General features: G+C 50.6%; 1 protein-coding gene across 3 annotated transcripts; it reads left to right on the top strand.

Annotated features, from left to right (window-relative positions):
- Positions 1-276: 276 nt before the first annotated feature.
- On the top strand, positions 277-5,037 carry LOC109776978 (trihelix transcription factor GTL1). 3 transcript variants are annotated; one of them, XM_020335640.4, is made up of 3 exons: positions 277-1,220; positions 1,918-3,595; positions 3,721-5,037. In XM_020335640.4, exons 1-3 carry the CDS (start codon positions 829-831, stop codon positions 4,102-4,104), a joined length of 2,454 nt encoding a protein of 817 aa, XP_020191229.1. In that variant the 5' UTR covers positions 277-828; the 3' UTR covers positions 4,105-5,037. The 3 variants fall into 3 exon arrangements, with proteins under 3 accessions (XP_020191229.1, XP_020191230.1, XP_045090166.1); XM_020335641.4 differs by having other exon boundaries at positions 520-1,220; positions 3,725-5,037; XM_045234231.1 differs by lacking the exon at positions 277-1,220 and adding an exon at positions 1,405-1,619.
- Positions 5,038-18,023: the final 12,986 nt, after the last annotated feature.

Below are 18,023 nucleotides of genomic sequence, written 5' to 3'. Positions count from 1 at the left end.
GATAACATATGACCTATTAAGATATATTGTATGGGGAAGGGAAATGAGTAAGATCGCCACAGAATCCAACATATTCCACCATGGGGATTGAGGTAGGGGAGTTTTGTAGAGGGGTATTTGTGCTCCCCTCCCTTTCATTACAAGCCTCCCCCAACCCATCTCTTTCTCTCTCCTCTACATGCTGCTCACATGTTTCTCTCTCTACCATTGCCCGGCAGGCAGGCACTCCTCTCCCTCTCCTCCGTCCTTTGGGTTTTTAACTAGCAGGAGCATTAGGCAGAGGGAGGTAAAGCCACCCTGACAGCGCAGCATCTCCTTTGTTTTATCTCCCACATCATCCCCCTCATCATCGTCTGCACACAACAAACAACCCTCTCTCCTCTCGCTGTATTCAACATTTCACTTCTCTCTCAACCCCCCTCCCTCTCTCTCTCCTTCACAGCTATCATATTCTCGTCCCCTCTCTCTCCTGCAATCCACCCTACTCTTATTTATTGCAGGCTTACTGAAGGTATCTTTAATTCTTTTTTCCTCTCTCTTCTTCCTCCTCCCCTCTCCCTTGCAGAGGGTATTTTTCTTGTGCCAGGCTTCCTTCCTGTACTAGAGCTCCTCTATTCCTCCTCTTCTTCTTCATCCCTGACCTGCCTACCACCTCATCTCCGTTTCTTTCCCTTTTCCCCCCTCTCCTTCTCTCTCTGTGCTCTTTCTGGCTGTCCTGGCCTCCCATCTTTTTCACTTCCCTCTCATGTACTGATCATTCCATCACCTCCATTCCCTATGCCCCTCTGGTAACGCTTTGCCGGCGACGTGCACCCAGTGTGTACTAGCATGCAGCAGCAGCAACCGCAGCATCAGGGTGGAGGCCCGGGACAGCAGTTCGGCCTGCATCCCCCAGAGATGCCGCCATTCTCGCCGTCCAGGAGCACCGGCCAGCAGCGGATCTCGATGGCCGAGGCGCCCTCGCCCATCAGCAGCCGCCCGCCGGCGCCTGGGCCGCCGCCGCCTCAGCAGCAGCAGCTCAACAACGAGCTAGCAGGTGCCGGCGCTGTGGGCTGCGACGAAGAGGCGCTCGCGGCCGGCGAGGAAGGCTTGGGCGGCGGCGCTGGAGGAAACCGGTGGCCGCGGCAGGAGACCCTGGCGCTGCTCAAGATCCGGTCGGACATGGACGCCGCCTTCCGGGACGCCACCCTCAAGGGCCCACTCTGGGAAGAGGTCTCCAGGTAAATTACAACCCACTCGAATTGACCTCCGCCAGACAATTGCGCACGCCGTCGCCGGCATCGCCGTCCCTGGAGGCCGGAAATTGTCGTCGCCGTAATGCCGCATGAAATCTCGGCGGCGGCGTGGTGTGATTCCCGTCAGCCGTGGCTGTTTAATTACCGGCTAAAAAACACTTCTTTTTACACTTTTGCCTTAACTATGCTTCACGAGCACAGTGACTTTTTTTCCATTTTAAAATCATATCGCTCTCGTTCCCCACCTTTCCCTGAGTTTTTTGTCCAACCATCTCTTCGACATGAGAGGTACCAGTACTACTCCCGTAAGCTTCAGATCCGGGGGCATCAATCCCAGAGAGGCTATATCTTTTACTCTGGCCCTCTGAATTTCTGCAAACAAAAGTTGGATTTTGATTCCCGATTTAATCTATTTTGCATTCTTCTTGGGATTTGCCATTCTTGCTAGTAGTGCTGCATGTATGCATATGCCTTTCTTTATCTTTTGCATTTGGGTGCCCAAATCGAGTAAAATTCTACCAGTACATGCATGCAGCTTTTGTGTGAGGGTTACGGTTTTACTTGCATGATGTGTGAGTTCGTATGTGTGCAATTGTGGTTGTAGCGTAGAGCTCCATTGACGAGGTTCTTTTCTTTTGTGCTGTTGATGCTCATGATGATTGGTGTTGGTGGTGGTTGGCAGGAAGCTGGCCGAGGAGGGGTACAGGCGGAACGCCAAGAAGTGCAAGGAGAAGTTCGAGAACGTTCACAAGTACTACAAGCGCACCAAGGACAGCCGCGCCGGCCGCAACGACGGCAAGACGTACCGCTTCTTCCGGCAGCTCGAGGCGATGAACAGCACGTCCGGTGCGACGGCGGCTCCGATGGCGTCGGCCCCGCCGCCGGCGACAGCCGTTGGGGTGCCTGGGGTGGTGGGACCCACGGCCGTACGGCCCCTTGCCGAGCCGCCGCCTGTTGGTGCCGCGGCCGCCGCTACGGCTGGCCTGCCGACGCCGGTGGTAGTTGGCAACCTGAGCTTCTCAACGTCCAACACGGAGGAGTACTCGGACGAGGACGACTCCGACGACGAGGGCACCGACGACATGGGCGGCGGCGCGGACGAGCGAGGGAAGAGGAAGAGGACGTCGGAAGGTGGCGCCGCGGCTGGTTCTGGCGGCGAGGCCGGGAGCGGGAAGATGATGAGGTTCTTCGAGGGGCTGATGAAGCAGGTGATGGAGCGTCAGGAGGCGATGCAGCAGCGGTTCCTGGAGGCCATCGAGAAGCGGGAGAAGGACCGCATGATCCGCGAGGAGGCGTGGCGGAGGCAGGAGATGGCGCGCCTGGCGCGCGAGCAGGAGATCCTCGGGCAGGAGCGCGCCATGGCTGCTACCCGCGACGCCGCTGTGCTCTCCTTCATACAGAAGATCACCGGGCAGACCGTCCCCATGCCGTCCATCGCCGCGCAGGCCATTACATTCATGCCACCGCCGCCGCCTTCGCAGCCTCACGCCACGCCCATCGCATACTCCGCCGCGCCAGTTCATCCACGACCGTCGTCTTCACAGCCACCTGCCACACACTCGCCGCCTCAACCTCAACCCTCGCCACGGCAGCAGAAGCCGCCAACAATGCCGCCCGTGACGCCGCAGCCGCACAAGTCGCCGGCTCTAGCGACGCCACAGCTACAGCAGCAAGCGCCGGCCGTAAATTCAAGCTGCATGGACATCGTCGTGGCGCCCTCCTCCGAAGCGCCGCAAGACTCGTCGGGGTACGACGGATCCGGTGGCGGCAGCGGACCGGCATCGTCGCGGTGGCCCAAGACGGAGGTGCACGCGCTGATCCAACTGCGGAGCAACCTGGACATGAGGTACCAAGAGGCCGGGCCCAAGGGACCGCTCTGGGAAGAGATCTCCGCCGGCATGCGGCGGATGGGCTACAACCGGAGCTCCAAGCGGTGCAAGGAGAAGTGGGAGAACATCAACAAGTACTTCAAGAAGGTGAAGGAGAGCAACAAGAAGCGGCCCGAGGACTCCAAGACGTGCCCCTACTTCCACCAGCTCGAGGCGCTCTACCGCAACAAGGCGGCGCTCGGCTCCCCTTCCGGCGCCGGCGGCGCACTGGCTTTGCCGCCGCCCGCAGTGCACGCCAATGCAGCTCCCCAGGAGCGCATCGAGGCGTTCACCGTCGCGGCGCCGATCTCGCAGACGGCTCCGCAGCAGCCACCTGTGGCCAAGAACGACGCCAGCAACACCGGGAACGGCAACAGTAATGGCGGCGGCGCGTCGGTAGGAGCCTCCGGGGGAGCGCAAAGGCTGGCGGCGAGCAACGGCGGCAGCAGGTTCGTCTTCAGCGAAGCAGGCGGAGACGCGGCGGCGAAAAAGGTAATTAAGCTAGAAAATATGTGCATTCTGGGTGTGGCCATAGCCATTTGGCACGTACATGTGGTACCCTGCTGTTCGTTTCTTCCGTGATCCAATGCTGATTGCATAACACTGCGCATTTAAAGCCAGAAAGCATTATGAAGGAGACGACGATGGAGCAGAGGCAGCCGCAGCCGCAGCCGCAGGCGGCGCAGCAGGCGACGATCAACAGCTACAACCGTACGGGCGGCGGCGGCGCCGAGAGCGACAACATGGACGAGGACGACGAGGACGAGGACGACTACGAGGATGAGGACGAGGAGGACGACCTCGACGGCAACAAAACGCAGTACAAGATCCAGTTCCAGGGGCAGCAACAACATCAGAATCAGCATCAACAGCACCACCACAACGTTGTCAGGCCGAACGCCACCTCGTCCGGCGGAGGCAACCCGCCTGGCGCTGCCGCTCCCAGCGCGCCGGCGGCGGCAACGACGACAGCCGGATCGTTCCTGGGCATGGTCCAGTAGATCCACCCATCACCCCGGTGACTAGCTCTCTCTCCCCATACCCCCCAATCAATTCCATCGGTGGCTTTCTACCTTCTCTTTCTCTCTTTCTTGTACCATTTGTATCTACCTACCTGTCGCATCTTCCATCCCCGCCCATATATCTCGGCACCTCCAAACCTAAAGCTCAAGAGCTCTCTCCTCCTCCACCAAGCTCCAGCACCCCTCATATGCACATGCACGTAGCAACGACGACATGTCCATGTCAGAATCATTCGCCTGCATGCATGCATATGCATGCGCATCGTCGTCGTCGTTCGTCGTCGACGTTGCTACTCCGATATACACCTTCCCTCTCCATGTCCCGTTCAAGATACAAGCTACTGGCCGCTGCATCCGTTTCTTGATTCGTTGCTGTGTTAATTACAGTGTTACAGTAAAAAAATGGTGGTCTGGTTATTTATTGATTTGTCGTGGTGGTTAATAAGAACCCTTCTTGCCGGAGGGCTTCACTGAGAGGTTAATTACTACTACATCGGGGTGGTAAAAAAAACCCAGGTAATAAGATCGATCCAGCTCGCGCGCGGTTAAAATGAAGAGAAGACCGTGTGCTTGTTACTTTCGTCAATTTGGTGCATACGGCTACTGGCCTACAGTATGGTACTGTACGTGCTGCAATGGAACGGTGGAAAATGAAAAAGGATCGACGGTACTGGCCTGCAGGCCATGAGGAAGAAGGTACTGGAGCATATGCGGATTTATTTTCTTTTGATTCTCTATATTTTTTTCTTCAAAATTACCGAAATTGTCCATTATGTATTACCGAGTTTTTCTTCTTCTTACCAACTGTTTTTACTGAAATATTACAGTGTATACTTGTGACATACTATATCCTATATTCTTGCTGTTCTTGCACCAGCATTCTTCTGAGTATATATGAACTCCATCACTGCATGCCTACTGTGTTTCCTGTATTTTAAAGGCTAGAGGCAGATGCAGGATAAAGTAACATGTTCACCTCTGATTATACTCTAGATCTGATGCCTAAATTATTGTAAGCTTATTGTGGTTTTAGATCCCATAAGGATCTCTCTTCCAAATATTATTACTACAATGACATGGTTAGTACGAACCCTTAGGGTATAGTAGTCCTCACATGCATGCCAACCTACATTACCATACTATATGAAATGTAATAGCAAGAGTAGGCACACAAATAGTTTTTACAACTACAAATATGTACCGTAAGCAAGCTTGAAACGATTGTGATATTACAATCACCTAAGATAACAACATACATGAGCGGTCTTGCATTGTTATTCAACACCTAAGTATAACTCCGTTGTTATTCTATAGTCTATGGAATACATGAGCGGCCTTGAGCTCCTATCACATTTATGGATGCCGGTATTAGAATATGAAATTAATAATTCTACTTAAATCATCAATGGTGTGAAAAAGAAGGATTCAATGATTTTCTCGACGTAATTCAATACATTGCAACGCGCCAGTTTAGGGGTTAGAGGGAAGAAGAGAACAAACATCATAGTCCAATGCCAAGTATTAACATACAAATTATGCTACAAGACACAAAGAAGTTGATCACTAGCAAGATATATAAAAGAACAATATGTGGCAAAAAGGCGTTGAGTCTGCTGAGGCCACCAACACAACTGAGACCATGACCATTGCCACCCCTAGGAGAAGCTACCCATGCCATCAGTGGTAGCATTCTAACTCGATATTGGTAGGTGTTGAAATATGTATGGTATATGTGTGTGTGTGTGTGTGGGCGCGCGCGCGCGTGCGTGCGTGCGTGCGTGTGTGCGTGCGTGTGTGTGTCTAGCCTATCAGCTTATGTCTAGTCACTTGTATATAACAGTCCCGAGCTACAAGTGTTTGAATCAAACACCTAACTCTCAACTAATTACAAGTCTGGTTGTTGCTTGACACGTACACACACATATTCGGCCCATATAACAACTTTGCTAATATATCCTCGCCATCTTGAAGCCGCCATCCATGGACCTTCGTGTGTACCTTGAACTTGAACTATTAATCATGAGCTCCACTGCTATTTTCTTGAAAACCGTTGCAACTAGAGTCAAGTGATGCAGTAGGCTAGACACAAATCATCAAGCGATTCTACGATATCGATTTAGTACTACATGCGGAGGAGCGTCCATTTCATCCCTTGGGGAGTAGGTGAGATTGCCAATGCTCATTAACAAATATCGGTGTCGTGTTGTGATTGCCTGTCCTAAGATAATCGACCACGCCTCGGATTTCTAACAGTGGGTTTGTCACAAGTATGTGTATGGTCTTCTAGGAGCCGGGAATGGAATTCTTTGCTACATTGACAAGTCCATCCCGTTTTTGTGTCATTGTCCACCACTGTAAACTCAATTCTCCCTCATGTGGGACTTAGCATCGCTGCCAAAGTTGTTAACATCCGAGGTTTTGACGCCGAACTCTTTGGCAATATCACAAATCATCGGAATACAATTGTTAGGGTTGTAAAATGGTAAATTCTACTTGCTAGAATCGTAGAACAAAGCTATACAAAATCATAGCACTAGTCAAATTAATTTAAATCTTGTAGAATCACACAATAGAATCAAGATTCACACAACCTTGATTGTTGGTTTGGCTTGCCCACTCCAAGAAGCATGCTTGGGCGTGGTGGAGATGCCCTATTTTTGGCTGCCTCGGAGTTAGCGCCAGGGTGTCGATAGAATACTGATCCATTTGGCAAGCATACAAAATTGGTTTGGGGTCAGGGCTGGCAGCGGCGGCAGCAGCTGGGGATCCGTATAGAAACGGTTGAAGCGCGTGGGGTGGCGTGCCCTGCCATAAAAAGTTAGAAAGATAGGGGCGCTGTGGGATTGATGCCTCCTGTTTAATTGTTGGGAGAAGGTGGAGGTTGCAGCTGCAGCTGCAGCGAGCGGGCGCTCGCTCACCACGGGCGCACCGCACAGGCCCACCGCACATGCACCCTTTTTCTACTGCTACTGCCTTTTAAAATTATTTACTACTACTTCGTTATATTTTTTTAAACAACGTGAGAATTCTTATACTGTTTTGACTACTGGAAAGAAACGAATTGGACTCGGTTTGGAAAAACATCTCTCTTTCCTTGGCTTGGGCAATTGGCATGAGAAGGGAGGGCCGGCTCTACTTTGTTCTGGCTGCACTGCAGGCTGAATGATGCACATGGCAAGGTCGGAAAAAAAAGGGTGCGAAATTAGGGCTCTGGCATGCACAGAGGAGCCCACGCTGCAATCTTGTACCCTTTTGTTTTGCGCCCTTTTCTTCTTTTCACCACTGGCATTTACTGGCATCTTTTACCTTGGAGTCCTTGTGTCAGAGCATGCCGCTGCCCACCACCCGATCAGGAATCGTACAAAATCGTATATCCAAGCGTCGTACGTGCTGCAATTTCGTTTACCTTGTCTAAGCTATGCTGCGTCAAAAAAAAAAAGAGAGAGAGGAAACTCATGCATCAGTGAGCAGCTAGAGAGGACCAATTAAATTGCATGCCAACAAATGTTGTTTGTTCATGAGGTTTACCTTTTCTACAAACAGTTTGAGTAGTAGTAACACACATGCATCACTGCACATAGTTTTACAGCGGTAAGAAAAGGCTAGCCGATCCAACGTTAAAGGCACTGCACGGAGGCATTCAAAGTCCAGTAAAAACACAATTTCTTACTACCTGCTTTGCTACAGTAATTATCTGCAGCACGCAGGTACGCACACACTGAGAAGTTTTTTTTTTTGGAAGGGTGCACACACAGACTAAGCAGTTGTGTATGACAAAGGCAAGCTCCCTCGCATGCAGCTGTAGATGCAGAGCGGCCGGCTGCAGAAGATTCTTTTGGTGTGTGAGAGTAGAGTAGGTTTTTACAAAATGTTGTCCAGGTAAACGATGCGTAATGTACAGGGTAAAAGGGTAAAAAAAGAGAAAGATGGAGGAAAGGCACAGTGCATGAATTCTCATGCTCGGCAGCATGTGCGGTGACTCCGCGCTTCACGAGACGCTGTTACCTGAGGGTGGGACAGTACTGAAAAACCTCAAGAAACATCGCTAGGTCAACACCCGGTGCTACACAGGATATTTTGTTTCACCTTTTTTTCTTCCTAAAATGAATGTAAACAAGTTTTGGGACTTCATTTCAACCCATAAATTTTTTAAAAAGAAAAGGACGATAATTAGATGGCATGGCGTGTTTATATACACTCCTAGTACAGTAGAAGACACATCAACAATTAGAAGAAATTGTTTATTTTATAACCAGTGTTTACCTCCAATAGTATATATATAATTCAAAAGCTACAAGCATTTGCCAGATAAGTTATGCACCAGGAGAAGTGTAACAAGTGCAGTCGTGAGGTCAATGGATTATTAGAGCATCTCCAGCCGTTGGCCCCCCAGGGACGCCTAAAATCGCTGCCTGGGGTGACCCGGCGAAAAAAATGGGCCTGGGGCGAGTTGGCCCCCAGCCGCCGCCCCAGGGCCGGCCCCAGGCACGGGAAAAAAATTGTGTAGCAAATTTACGCAAAGTACGGCTAAAACGTGTCAAATTTCGGCAAACTTGGGCTTATATTCGCGGATTTAAGTCGAGTAGTCGCCATTACATATAAAAACTAATCAAAAAAACTTGCTGAAGGCCAAGAAGTCGCCGTCATCGCCGCCATCGTCGGCCTTCTCTTCCTTGACTCGGGCGCCCCTGCTGGACCCTCCCCGGCTGGTGGCGGCGGCGGCGCGTCGTCGTCATCGCTGTCGTCGATGATGACGACTCCTCCTTCGTCGCGGCCTCGGCGGCGCTGCTTGAAGCGCCGCAGGGTGGCGCGCTAGCGCTCCGTCGCCATCTTGATGGAGTCCTGGCGTGCCCATTCAAGGGCCACGTCGTCGTCGAGCTCGACCTCGCCGTGCTCTGTCTTCACCGGCGCCAGCCCCGGCTCCGTCTTCACCGGCGCGAGCCGTGGCTCCGTCTTTGGCTTGACGAAGCGCGGAGGAGGAGCCGACGAGGAGGCGCGCCGGCCGCCCTCGTTGATGACGATGCCGGGCTCGGCCTTGACGCCGAGCAGCGTTGGAGTGCCGAAGGAGTGGGAGGAGGAGCGGGAGGAGGAAGAGGAGGAGGACACGCCGAACCTACTTGGCGCCCATTGCCCGTCGCATCGGCGGTGCGCCGGGGCGGCCACCCTCGCCGGGGGGTATGCCAACGGCGGGTTGTTGCCGCCCTCGAGGTGCGTCAGCACGCCTTCAAGTGTGCGCCCGGGGGCGCCCCTCGCCGTTCTTCACGCCGCCGACCACCGGCGCCCCGTTGGTGGACGCCAGCCGACGCTGCTGGCGGCGCTCAAAGTACGCCGCCCAAGCCGCGTGGTTGTCGGCGGCGTACTTGGGGAGGGAGAGCTCGGCGTCGGTGAGGGAGGCGCGCACGATCTCGACCTCGTCGGCGAAGTAGGATGGTTTGGCCACGGCGTCAGGCAACGGGGGAATGGGCACTCCCCCATTGCTGAGCCTCTAGCACGTCGGCCCGGCGCGCATGTCCGGCGGCGCCGGGATGTTCGCCTGGAACAGGAGCCAGGACTCCTGTTTGCGGAGCGAACGGCGGCCGAAGCCGTTGGCCGCCGCCTCGTCTCCGAGGAAACGCTCGGCCATCGGGGAGATGGAGTGGCTGGGGAGAAGAGATCGGCGGCGGTGCTCGAGAGATGGAGTGGCTGGGGGAGAAGAGATCGGCGGCGGCGCTCGGGAGAGGGAGGGCTGGGGGAGAAGAGCTCGGCGGCGGCGCTCGGGAGAGGTGGAGAGGTGGCACTCATCACAGGCGAGCGAGGCCATATATAGCCGCGCCGTGTCCGTGTGTACGCGTCCGAGGGAGGGGAGGCGTCGGCGCGCCGCCCCGTGAACGCGCCGCCCGTGAGGAATCAATGGCAAAGCTGACCAGCGGCAACCTTGCCATTGATTCCCCGCGGGAAACCGAGGCGTCGGGAGAAGACGAGGCGGGCGGTGTCGCTGACGCAGCTGGCCCGCGGCGCTTTCGCGCCAAAAACGATTCACCTGGCGCCCCCGAACGCCCCCAGGGCGCCGGGTTCGGATTGGGTCCGCCGGCGTCAATTTCGACCCGAGCCGGCGAAAAAAGGGCCCCTGGGGGCGTGACTGGGCCGATTTTTTGGCGCTGGCGGCCGAAAAATCGCCTGGGGGGTCCTGCTGGGACGCGGCTGGAGATGCTCTTAGATGTTATCTGGTGCAGCAAGCATCATCACATGCCTCCTCATTCCTCATGTATATGCATGCAACACTTCATGTCACTCTGCAGTGCATTATCTGTCTGCTTGCTCATTTCTGTTAGTGTGATGGTTAGGTACATGATGGAGAGCATCGGGCCACTACGTCAGCAGGCGGGAAAAGTAACGACCCTCATGTCCAGCATGTACGGACGATTGTCGTTCGCGCTCAGGCGCATGTCTCAAGATACTGGTAACTCGTGGATCCACTAGAACCACGGCCGGAGTTGTACCATTCCACGAACCAGAGTTTTTTCTCTCTCTTTTTTTTTTAACCGATCATATACCATACACGCGTTTAGAGCAACTCCAATGGTGCGACCCATTTCGTCCGCGGCCGTCCGTTTAGGTCGGCGCGGACAAAAAAGTCGGCCCAACGCGTCAACCCAAATGGACGCGCGTCCACTTTCGTCCGCCTGCCAACCCATTCCCGGTCCATTTTTGAGCCGGATTTGCGTCGGCGCGGACACAAGACGGACGCGCGCGCGCTCGCCCTCTTTCCTCACCGGGCCCGCTGGTCGGTGGCACATTGGATTGGCCTCCCCACATCAAACAGCACACCCTCGCCCGCCTGCTTCGTCGCCGACGCCGCCGGTCATTTTTTCCGATAAAAATGGATACATAGATAGTTCTAGCGTACACAGATAAAAGAAAAGACCAACTACTCGTCTCTTTCCGACTCCGACTCGGTAATGTCCTCCTCCGACGTCTGAATGTAGGCGTCCGCATGCTGCTCGTCTTCGAAGTCCCAACCCGATGTTTCTCGTAGCTTCAGTTTCAATTGAGCGGTCTGCTTCCGCGAACGCTTGTCCTCCCTATAGGCGGCTCGCTCCGTCCTCCTCGCGTCCCTCTCCAACCTCCTTTGCTTGTAGAACTGGTGCTCGTCGACGATGTCCTGCGGGAAGCGTTCGCGCCACACCACCATGGCTTCCACGTCCATCTCGGCGATGGCGAGGCGACGCTGCCGCCTCCGGTGGACACGACGATCCTCGTCGGTGAAAAGCCGTGGGAGAGGCGCCAGATCCTGCGCCCGATGGCTCGACACGTCGGAAAAATTCATATCCCGACGAGGCCTCAGGAGGCGCCACGCGCGCCACGTCGTGCGCGCGGGCCGCCTCCTTTGCGGTATCGAAGGTGCCGAGGATGAGGCGTTTCTCGCGAAACCAGATCTTGGAGGAGAAGGCGCTGGAGCGGCGCTCGCGGACTCCGCGAAAATCCGAAGCGCCCAGGCGGCGGATCGACATGGTGGCGCAGAGGCGGCGAGGCTAATGAGAGGGGACGAGACGAGTGGGCGACGAACAAAGTGTGGAGGGAGCGCCTTCTTATAACGAGCGCCGGCCGCGGCGCGCACGCGAACCTTTCCCGCGCGCTGGAGCGCGAAAACCAGCGCGCGCTAGGCCGCTTTCCCCCACGCGCGCGAACCTTCCCCGCGCGCTGGAGCGCCAAAACTAGGGCGATGGCATGGCCCCTGGCATGATCTAAAGCGCGCACGGTCATGAAATGGGTCGGCCCGTTGGGCGCTCTGCTGACCCAAAACTAAAAGAGGGCGGACGGCGGGCGGGCGACCGACCCAAACGGACAAAAAGCGGACAAAAACGCCGTCCGTTTGGGTCGGCCTGTTGGAGTTGCTCTTACCATCTTTGTTTCAAATTCACGTCAGGTTTTCTAGTTCAGTATTATTTGTCTTATTTCAAAGAAGTATCATATAATATTTTCCACACAAAAAAAGTTTGTTTTCCCCTCTTGTTTTAAACCGTTGAATTTTTGCCCATGAACCAAATAGTCCATGTATAAATCTTATGTTTTGACCATGTATATATTTTATATACTCCCTCCGTTCCAAAATAGATGACCCAACTTTATATTAACTTTGTACTTGTTGGGGAACGTAGCAGAAATTTAAAATTTTCTACGTATCACCAAGATCAATCTATGGAGTCATCTAGCAACGAGAGAGAGGGGAGTGCATCTACATACCCTTGTAGATCGCGCGCGGAAGCGTTCAAGAGAACAGGGTTGATGGAGTCGTACTCGTCGTGATCCAAATCACCGATGATCCTAGCGCCGAACGGACGGCACCTCCGCGTTCAACACACGTACGGAGCGGGGACGTCTCCTCCTTCTTGATCCAGCAAGGGGGGAGGAGAAGTTGATGGAGATCCAGCAGCACGACGGCGTGGTGGTGGAAATAGCGGGATCCCGGCAGGGCTTCGCCAAGCGTAAGCGGGGAGGAAGAGGTGTCACGGGAGGGAGGGAGGCGCCAGGGCTTGGGGTGCTGCTCCCATGCGCCTCCCCACTATATATAGGGGTGGAGGGGGCTGGTTTCTTTCCCTCCAAGTCCATTGGGGCGTTGGCAAAGGTGGGGGAAAGAAATCCCATCATTTCCCTTCCCCACCGATTGTTATCCCCCTTTTTTAGGGATCTTGATCTTATCCCTTCGGGATATGATCTTATTCCTTCTAAGGTGGGATCTTGGTGCGCCTTGACCAGGGGTGTGGGGCCTTGCCCCCACTACCCATGTTCATGTGGGTCCCCCCATGCAGGTGGGCCCCACTTCGGAACCTTATAGAACCTTCCCGGTACAATACCGAAAAATCCCGAACATTTTCCGGTGGCCAAAATAGGACTTCCCATATATAAATCTTTACCTCCGGACCATTCCGGAACTCCTCGTGACGTCCGGGATCTCATCCGGGACTCCGAACAACTTTCGGTTAACCGCATACTAATATCTCTACAACTCTAGCGTCACCGAACCTTAAGTGTGTAGACCCTACGGGTTCGGGAGACATGCAGACATGACCGAGACGACTCTCCGGTCAATAACCAACAGCGGGATCTGGATACCCATGTTGGCTCCCACATGTTCCACGATGATCTCATCAGATGAACCACGATGTCGAGGATTCAATCAATCCCGTATACAATTCCCTTTGTCAATCGGTACGTTACTTGCCCGAGATTCGATCGTCGGTATCCCAATACCTTGTTCAATCTCGTTACCGGCAAGTCACTTTACTCGTACCGTAACGCATGATCCCGTGGCTAACTCCTTAGTCACATTGAGCTCATTATGATGATGCATTACCGAGTGGGCCCAGAGATACCTCTCCGTCATACGGAGTGACAAATCCCAATCTCGATTCGTGCCAACCCAACAGACACTTTCGGAGATACCTGTAGTGCACCTTTATAGCCACCCAGTTACGTTGTGACGTTTGGTACACCCAAAGCATTCCTACGGTATCCGGGAGTTGCACAATCTCATGGTCTAAGGAAATGATACTTGACATTAGAAAAGCTCTAGCAAACGAACTACACGATCTTGTGCTATGCTTAGGATCGGGTCTTGTCCATCACATCATTCTCCTAATGATGTGATCCCGTTATCAATGACATCCAATGTCCATGGTCAGGAAACCATAACCATCTATTGATCAACGAGCTAGTCAACTAGAGGCTTACTAGGGACATGTTGTGGTCTATGTATTCACACATGTATTACGGTTTCCAGTTAATACAATTATAGCATGAACAACAGACAATTATCATGAACAAGGAAATACAATAATAACCATTTTATTATTGCCTCTAGGGCATATTTCCAACAGTCTCCCACTTGCACTAGAGTCAATAATCTAGTTCACATCACCATGTGATTAACACTCAAAGTTCACATCGTCATGTGACTAATACCCAAGAGTTTACTAGAGTCAATAATCTAGTTCACATCACCATGTGATTAACACTCAATGAGTTCTAGGGTTTGATCATGTTATGCTTACGAGAGAGGTTTTAGTCAACGGGTCTGCAACATTCAGATCCGTGTGTGCTTTACAAATCTCTATGTCATCTTGTAGATGCAGCTACCACGCGCTACTTGGAGCTATTCCAAATAACTGCTCTACTATACGAATCCGGTTCACTACTCAGAGTCATCCGGATTAGTGTCAAAGTTTGCATCGACGTAACCCTTTACGACGAACCCCCTTTCCACCTCCATAATCGAGAAAATTCCTTAGTCCACTAGATACTAAGGATAAGTTCGACCGCTGTCATGTGATCCCTTCCTGGATCACTATTGTACCCCTTGACTAACTCATGGCAAGGCACACTTCAGGTGCGGTACACAACATAGCATATTGTAGAGCCTACGTCTAAAGCATAGGGGACGACCTTCGTCCTTTCTCTTTCTTCTGCCGTGGTCAGGTCTTGAGTCTTAGTCAATACTCACACCTTGTAACACAGCCAAGAACTCCTTCTTTGCTGATCTATTTTGAACTCCTTCAAAATCTTGTCACGGTATGTATTCATTTGAAAGTACTATTAAGCGTTTTTGATCTATCCTTATAGACCTTGATGCTCAATGTTCAAGTAGCTTAATCCAGGTTTTCCATTAAAAACACTTTTCAAATAACCCTGGATGCTTTCCAGAAATTCTACATCATTTCTGATCAACAATATGTTAACAACAAATACTCATCAAAAATTCTATAGTGCTCCCACTCACTTCTTTGGAAATACAAGTTTCTCATGAACTTTGTATAAACACAAAATCTTTGACCATCTCATCAAAGCGTTCATTCCAACTCCGAGATGCTTACTCCAATCCTTAGAAGGATTGCTGGAGCTTTGCATACTTGTTAGCATCTTTCAGGATTGACAAAACCTTCTGGTTGTATCACATACAACCTTTCCTCAAGAAAATCATCGAGGAAACAATGTTTTGACATCCTATCTGCAAGATTTCATAAATAATGCAGTAACTGCTAATATAATTCTAACAGACTCTTAGCATCGCTACGAGTGAGAAAGTCTCATCGCAGTCAACTCCTTGAACTTGCCGAAAAACATCTTAACGACAAGTCGAGCTTTCTTAATGGTGACACTTACCATCATTGTCTGTCTTCCCTTTAAAATCCATCTGTACCCAACAGCCTTACGACCATCAAGTAGTTCTTTCAAAGTCTATACTTTGTTTTCATACATGGATCCTCTCGGATTTTATGGCCTCGAGCCATTCGTCAGAATCCGGGCCCACCATCACTTCTCCATAGCTCGTAGGTTCATTGTTGTCTAGCAACATGACTTCCAAGATAGGATTACATACCACTCTGAAGTAATACGCATCCTTGTTGTCCTATGAGGTTTGGTAGTGACTTGATCTAAAGTTTCATGATCACTATCATAAGCTTCCACTTCAATTGGTGTAGGTGCCACAGGAACAACTTCCTGTGCCCTGCTACACATTAGTTGAAGTGACGGTTCAATGACCTCATCAAGTCTCCACCATCCTCCCACTCAATTCTTTCGAGATAAACTTTTCCTCGAGAAAGGACCCGTTCCTAGAAACAATCACTTTTGCTTCCAGATCTGAAATAGGAAGTATACCCAACTGTTTTGGGTATTCTATGAAGATGCATTTATCCTCTTTGGGTTCGAGCTTATCAGCCTGAAACTTTTTCACATAAGCGTCGCAGCCCCAAACTTTTAAGAAACGACAGCTTAGGTTTCTCTAAACCATAGTTCATACGGTGTCGTCTCAACGGAATTGCGTGGTGGCCTATTTAAAGTGAATGCGGTTGTCTCTAATGCCTAACCCATAAACGATAGTTGTAATTCGATAAGAGACATCATGGTATGTACCATATCCAATAGGGTGCAGTTATGATGTTCGGACACACCATCACAATATGGTGTTCCAGGCGGTATTAGTCGTGAAACAATTTCCACAATTTCTTAATTGTGTGCCAAACTCGTAACTCAAATATTCATCTCTATGATCATATCACAGACATTTTATCCTCTTGTCACGACGATATTCAACTTCACTCTGAAATTACTTGAACCTTTCAATAATTCAGACTTGTGTTTCATCAAGTAAATATTCTCAGCATCTACTCAAATCATCTGTGAAGTAAGAACATAACGATATCCACTGCGTGCCTCAGCACTCATTGGACTGCACACATCAAATGTATTACTTCCAACAAGTTGCTCTCTTGTTCCATCTTACTGAAAACGAGGCCTTTCAGTCATCTTGCCCACGTGGTATGATTTGCATGTCTCAAGTGATTCAAAATCAAGTGAGTCCAAATGATCCATCTGTATGGACTTTCTTCATGCATATATACTAATAGACATGGTTCGCATGTCTCAATCTTTTCAAAAACGAGTGAGTCCAAAGATCCATCAACATGGAGCTTCTTCATGCGTTTTATACCAATATGACTCAAGTGGCAGTGCCACAAGTATGTGGTACTATCATTACTATCTTATATCTTTTGGCATGAACATGTGTATCACTACGATCGAGATTCAATAAACCATTCATTTTAGGTGCAAGACCATTGAAGGTATTATTCAAATAGACAGAGTAACCATTATTCTCCTTTAATGAATAACCGTATTGCGATAAACATAATCCAATCATGTCTATGCTCAACGCAAACACCAAATAATAATTATTCAGGTTTAACCCCAATCTCGATGGTAGAGGGAGCATGCGATGCTTGATCACATCAACCTTGGAAACACTTCCAACACATATCGTCATCTCACCTTTAGCTAGTCTCCGTTTATTCCGCAGCTTTTATTTCGAGTTACTAACACTTAGCAACCGAACCGGTATCTAATACCCTGGTGCTACTAGGAGTACTAGTAAAGTACACATTAATATAATGTATATCCAATATACTTCTGTCGACCTTGCCAGCCTTCTCATCTACGAAGTATCTAGGGTAGTTCTGCTTCAGTGACCGTTCCTCTCATTTCAGAAGCACTTAGTCTCGGGTTTGGGTTCAACCTTGGGTTTCTTCACTAGAGCAGCAACTGATTTGCCGTTTCATGAAGTATCCCTTCTTGCCCTTGCCCTTCTAGAAACTAGTGGTTTTACTAACCATCAACAATTGATGCTCCTTCTTGATTTCTACTTTCGCGGTGTCAAACATCGCGAGTTGCTCAAGGATCATCATGTCTATCCCTGATATGTTATAGTTCATCACGAAGCTCTAATAGCTTGGTGGCAGTGACTATGGAGAACCATCACTATCTCATCTAGAAGATTAACTCCCACTCGATTCAAGTGATTGTAGTACTCAGACAATCTGAGCACATGCTCAACGATTGAGCTTTTCTCCCTTAGTTTGCAGGCTTAAGAAACTTGTCAGAGGTCTCATACCTCTTGACGTGGGCATTAGTCTGAAATCCCAATTTCAGTCTTTGGAACATCTCATATGTTCTGCGACGTTTCAAAATCGTCTTTGGTGCCACAATTTTAAACCGTTAGCATCACACATTGAACTATCACGTAGTCATCAAAACGTGTATGTCAGATGTTTCGTAACATCTACAGATGACGCTCGAGGTTTAGCACACCGAGCGGTGCATTAAGGACATAAGCCTTCTGTGCAGCAATGAGGACAATCCTTAGTTTACGGACCCAGTCCGCATAATTGCTACTATCAACTTTCAACTAAATTTTCTCTAGGAACATATCTTAGTAGAACTAAAGCGTAAGCTACGACATTATTTGCAAAGACCTTTTGACTATGTTCATGATAATTAAGTTCATCTGATTATTTAATGAACTCCCACTTAGATAGACATCCCTCTAGTCATCTAAGTGATACATGATCCGAATCGACTAGGCC

The sequence above is a fragment of the Aegilops tauschii genome, chromosome 1, assembly GCF_002575655.3.
Source record: "Aegilops tauschii subsp. strangulata cultivar AL8/78 chromosome 1, Aet v6.0, whole genome shotgun sequence".
In the NCBI taxonomy this organism is placed as follows: Eukaryota; Viridiplantae; Streptophyta; class Magnoliopsida; order Poales; family Poaceae; genus Aegilops; species Aegilops tauschii.
The sequence above is the reverse complement of the archived record's forward strand: the minus strand, read 5'-3'. Positions and strand labels throughout refer to the sequence as shown.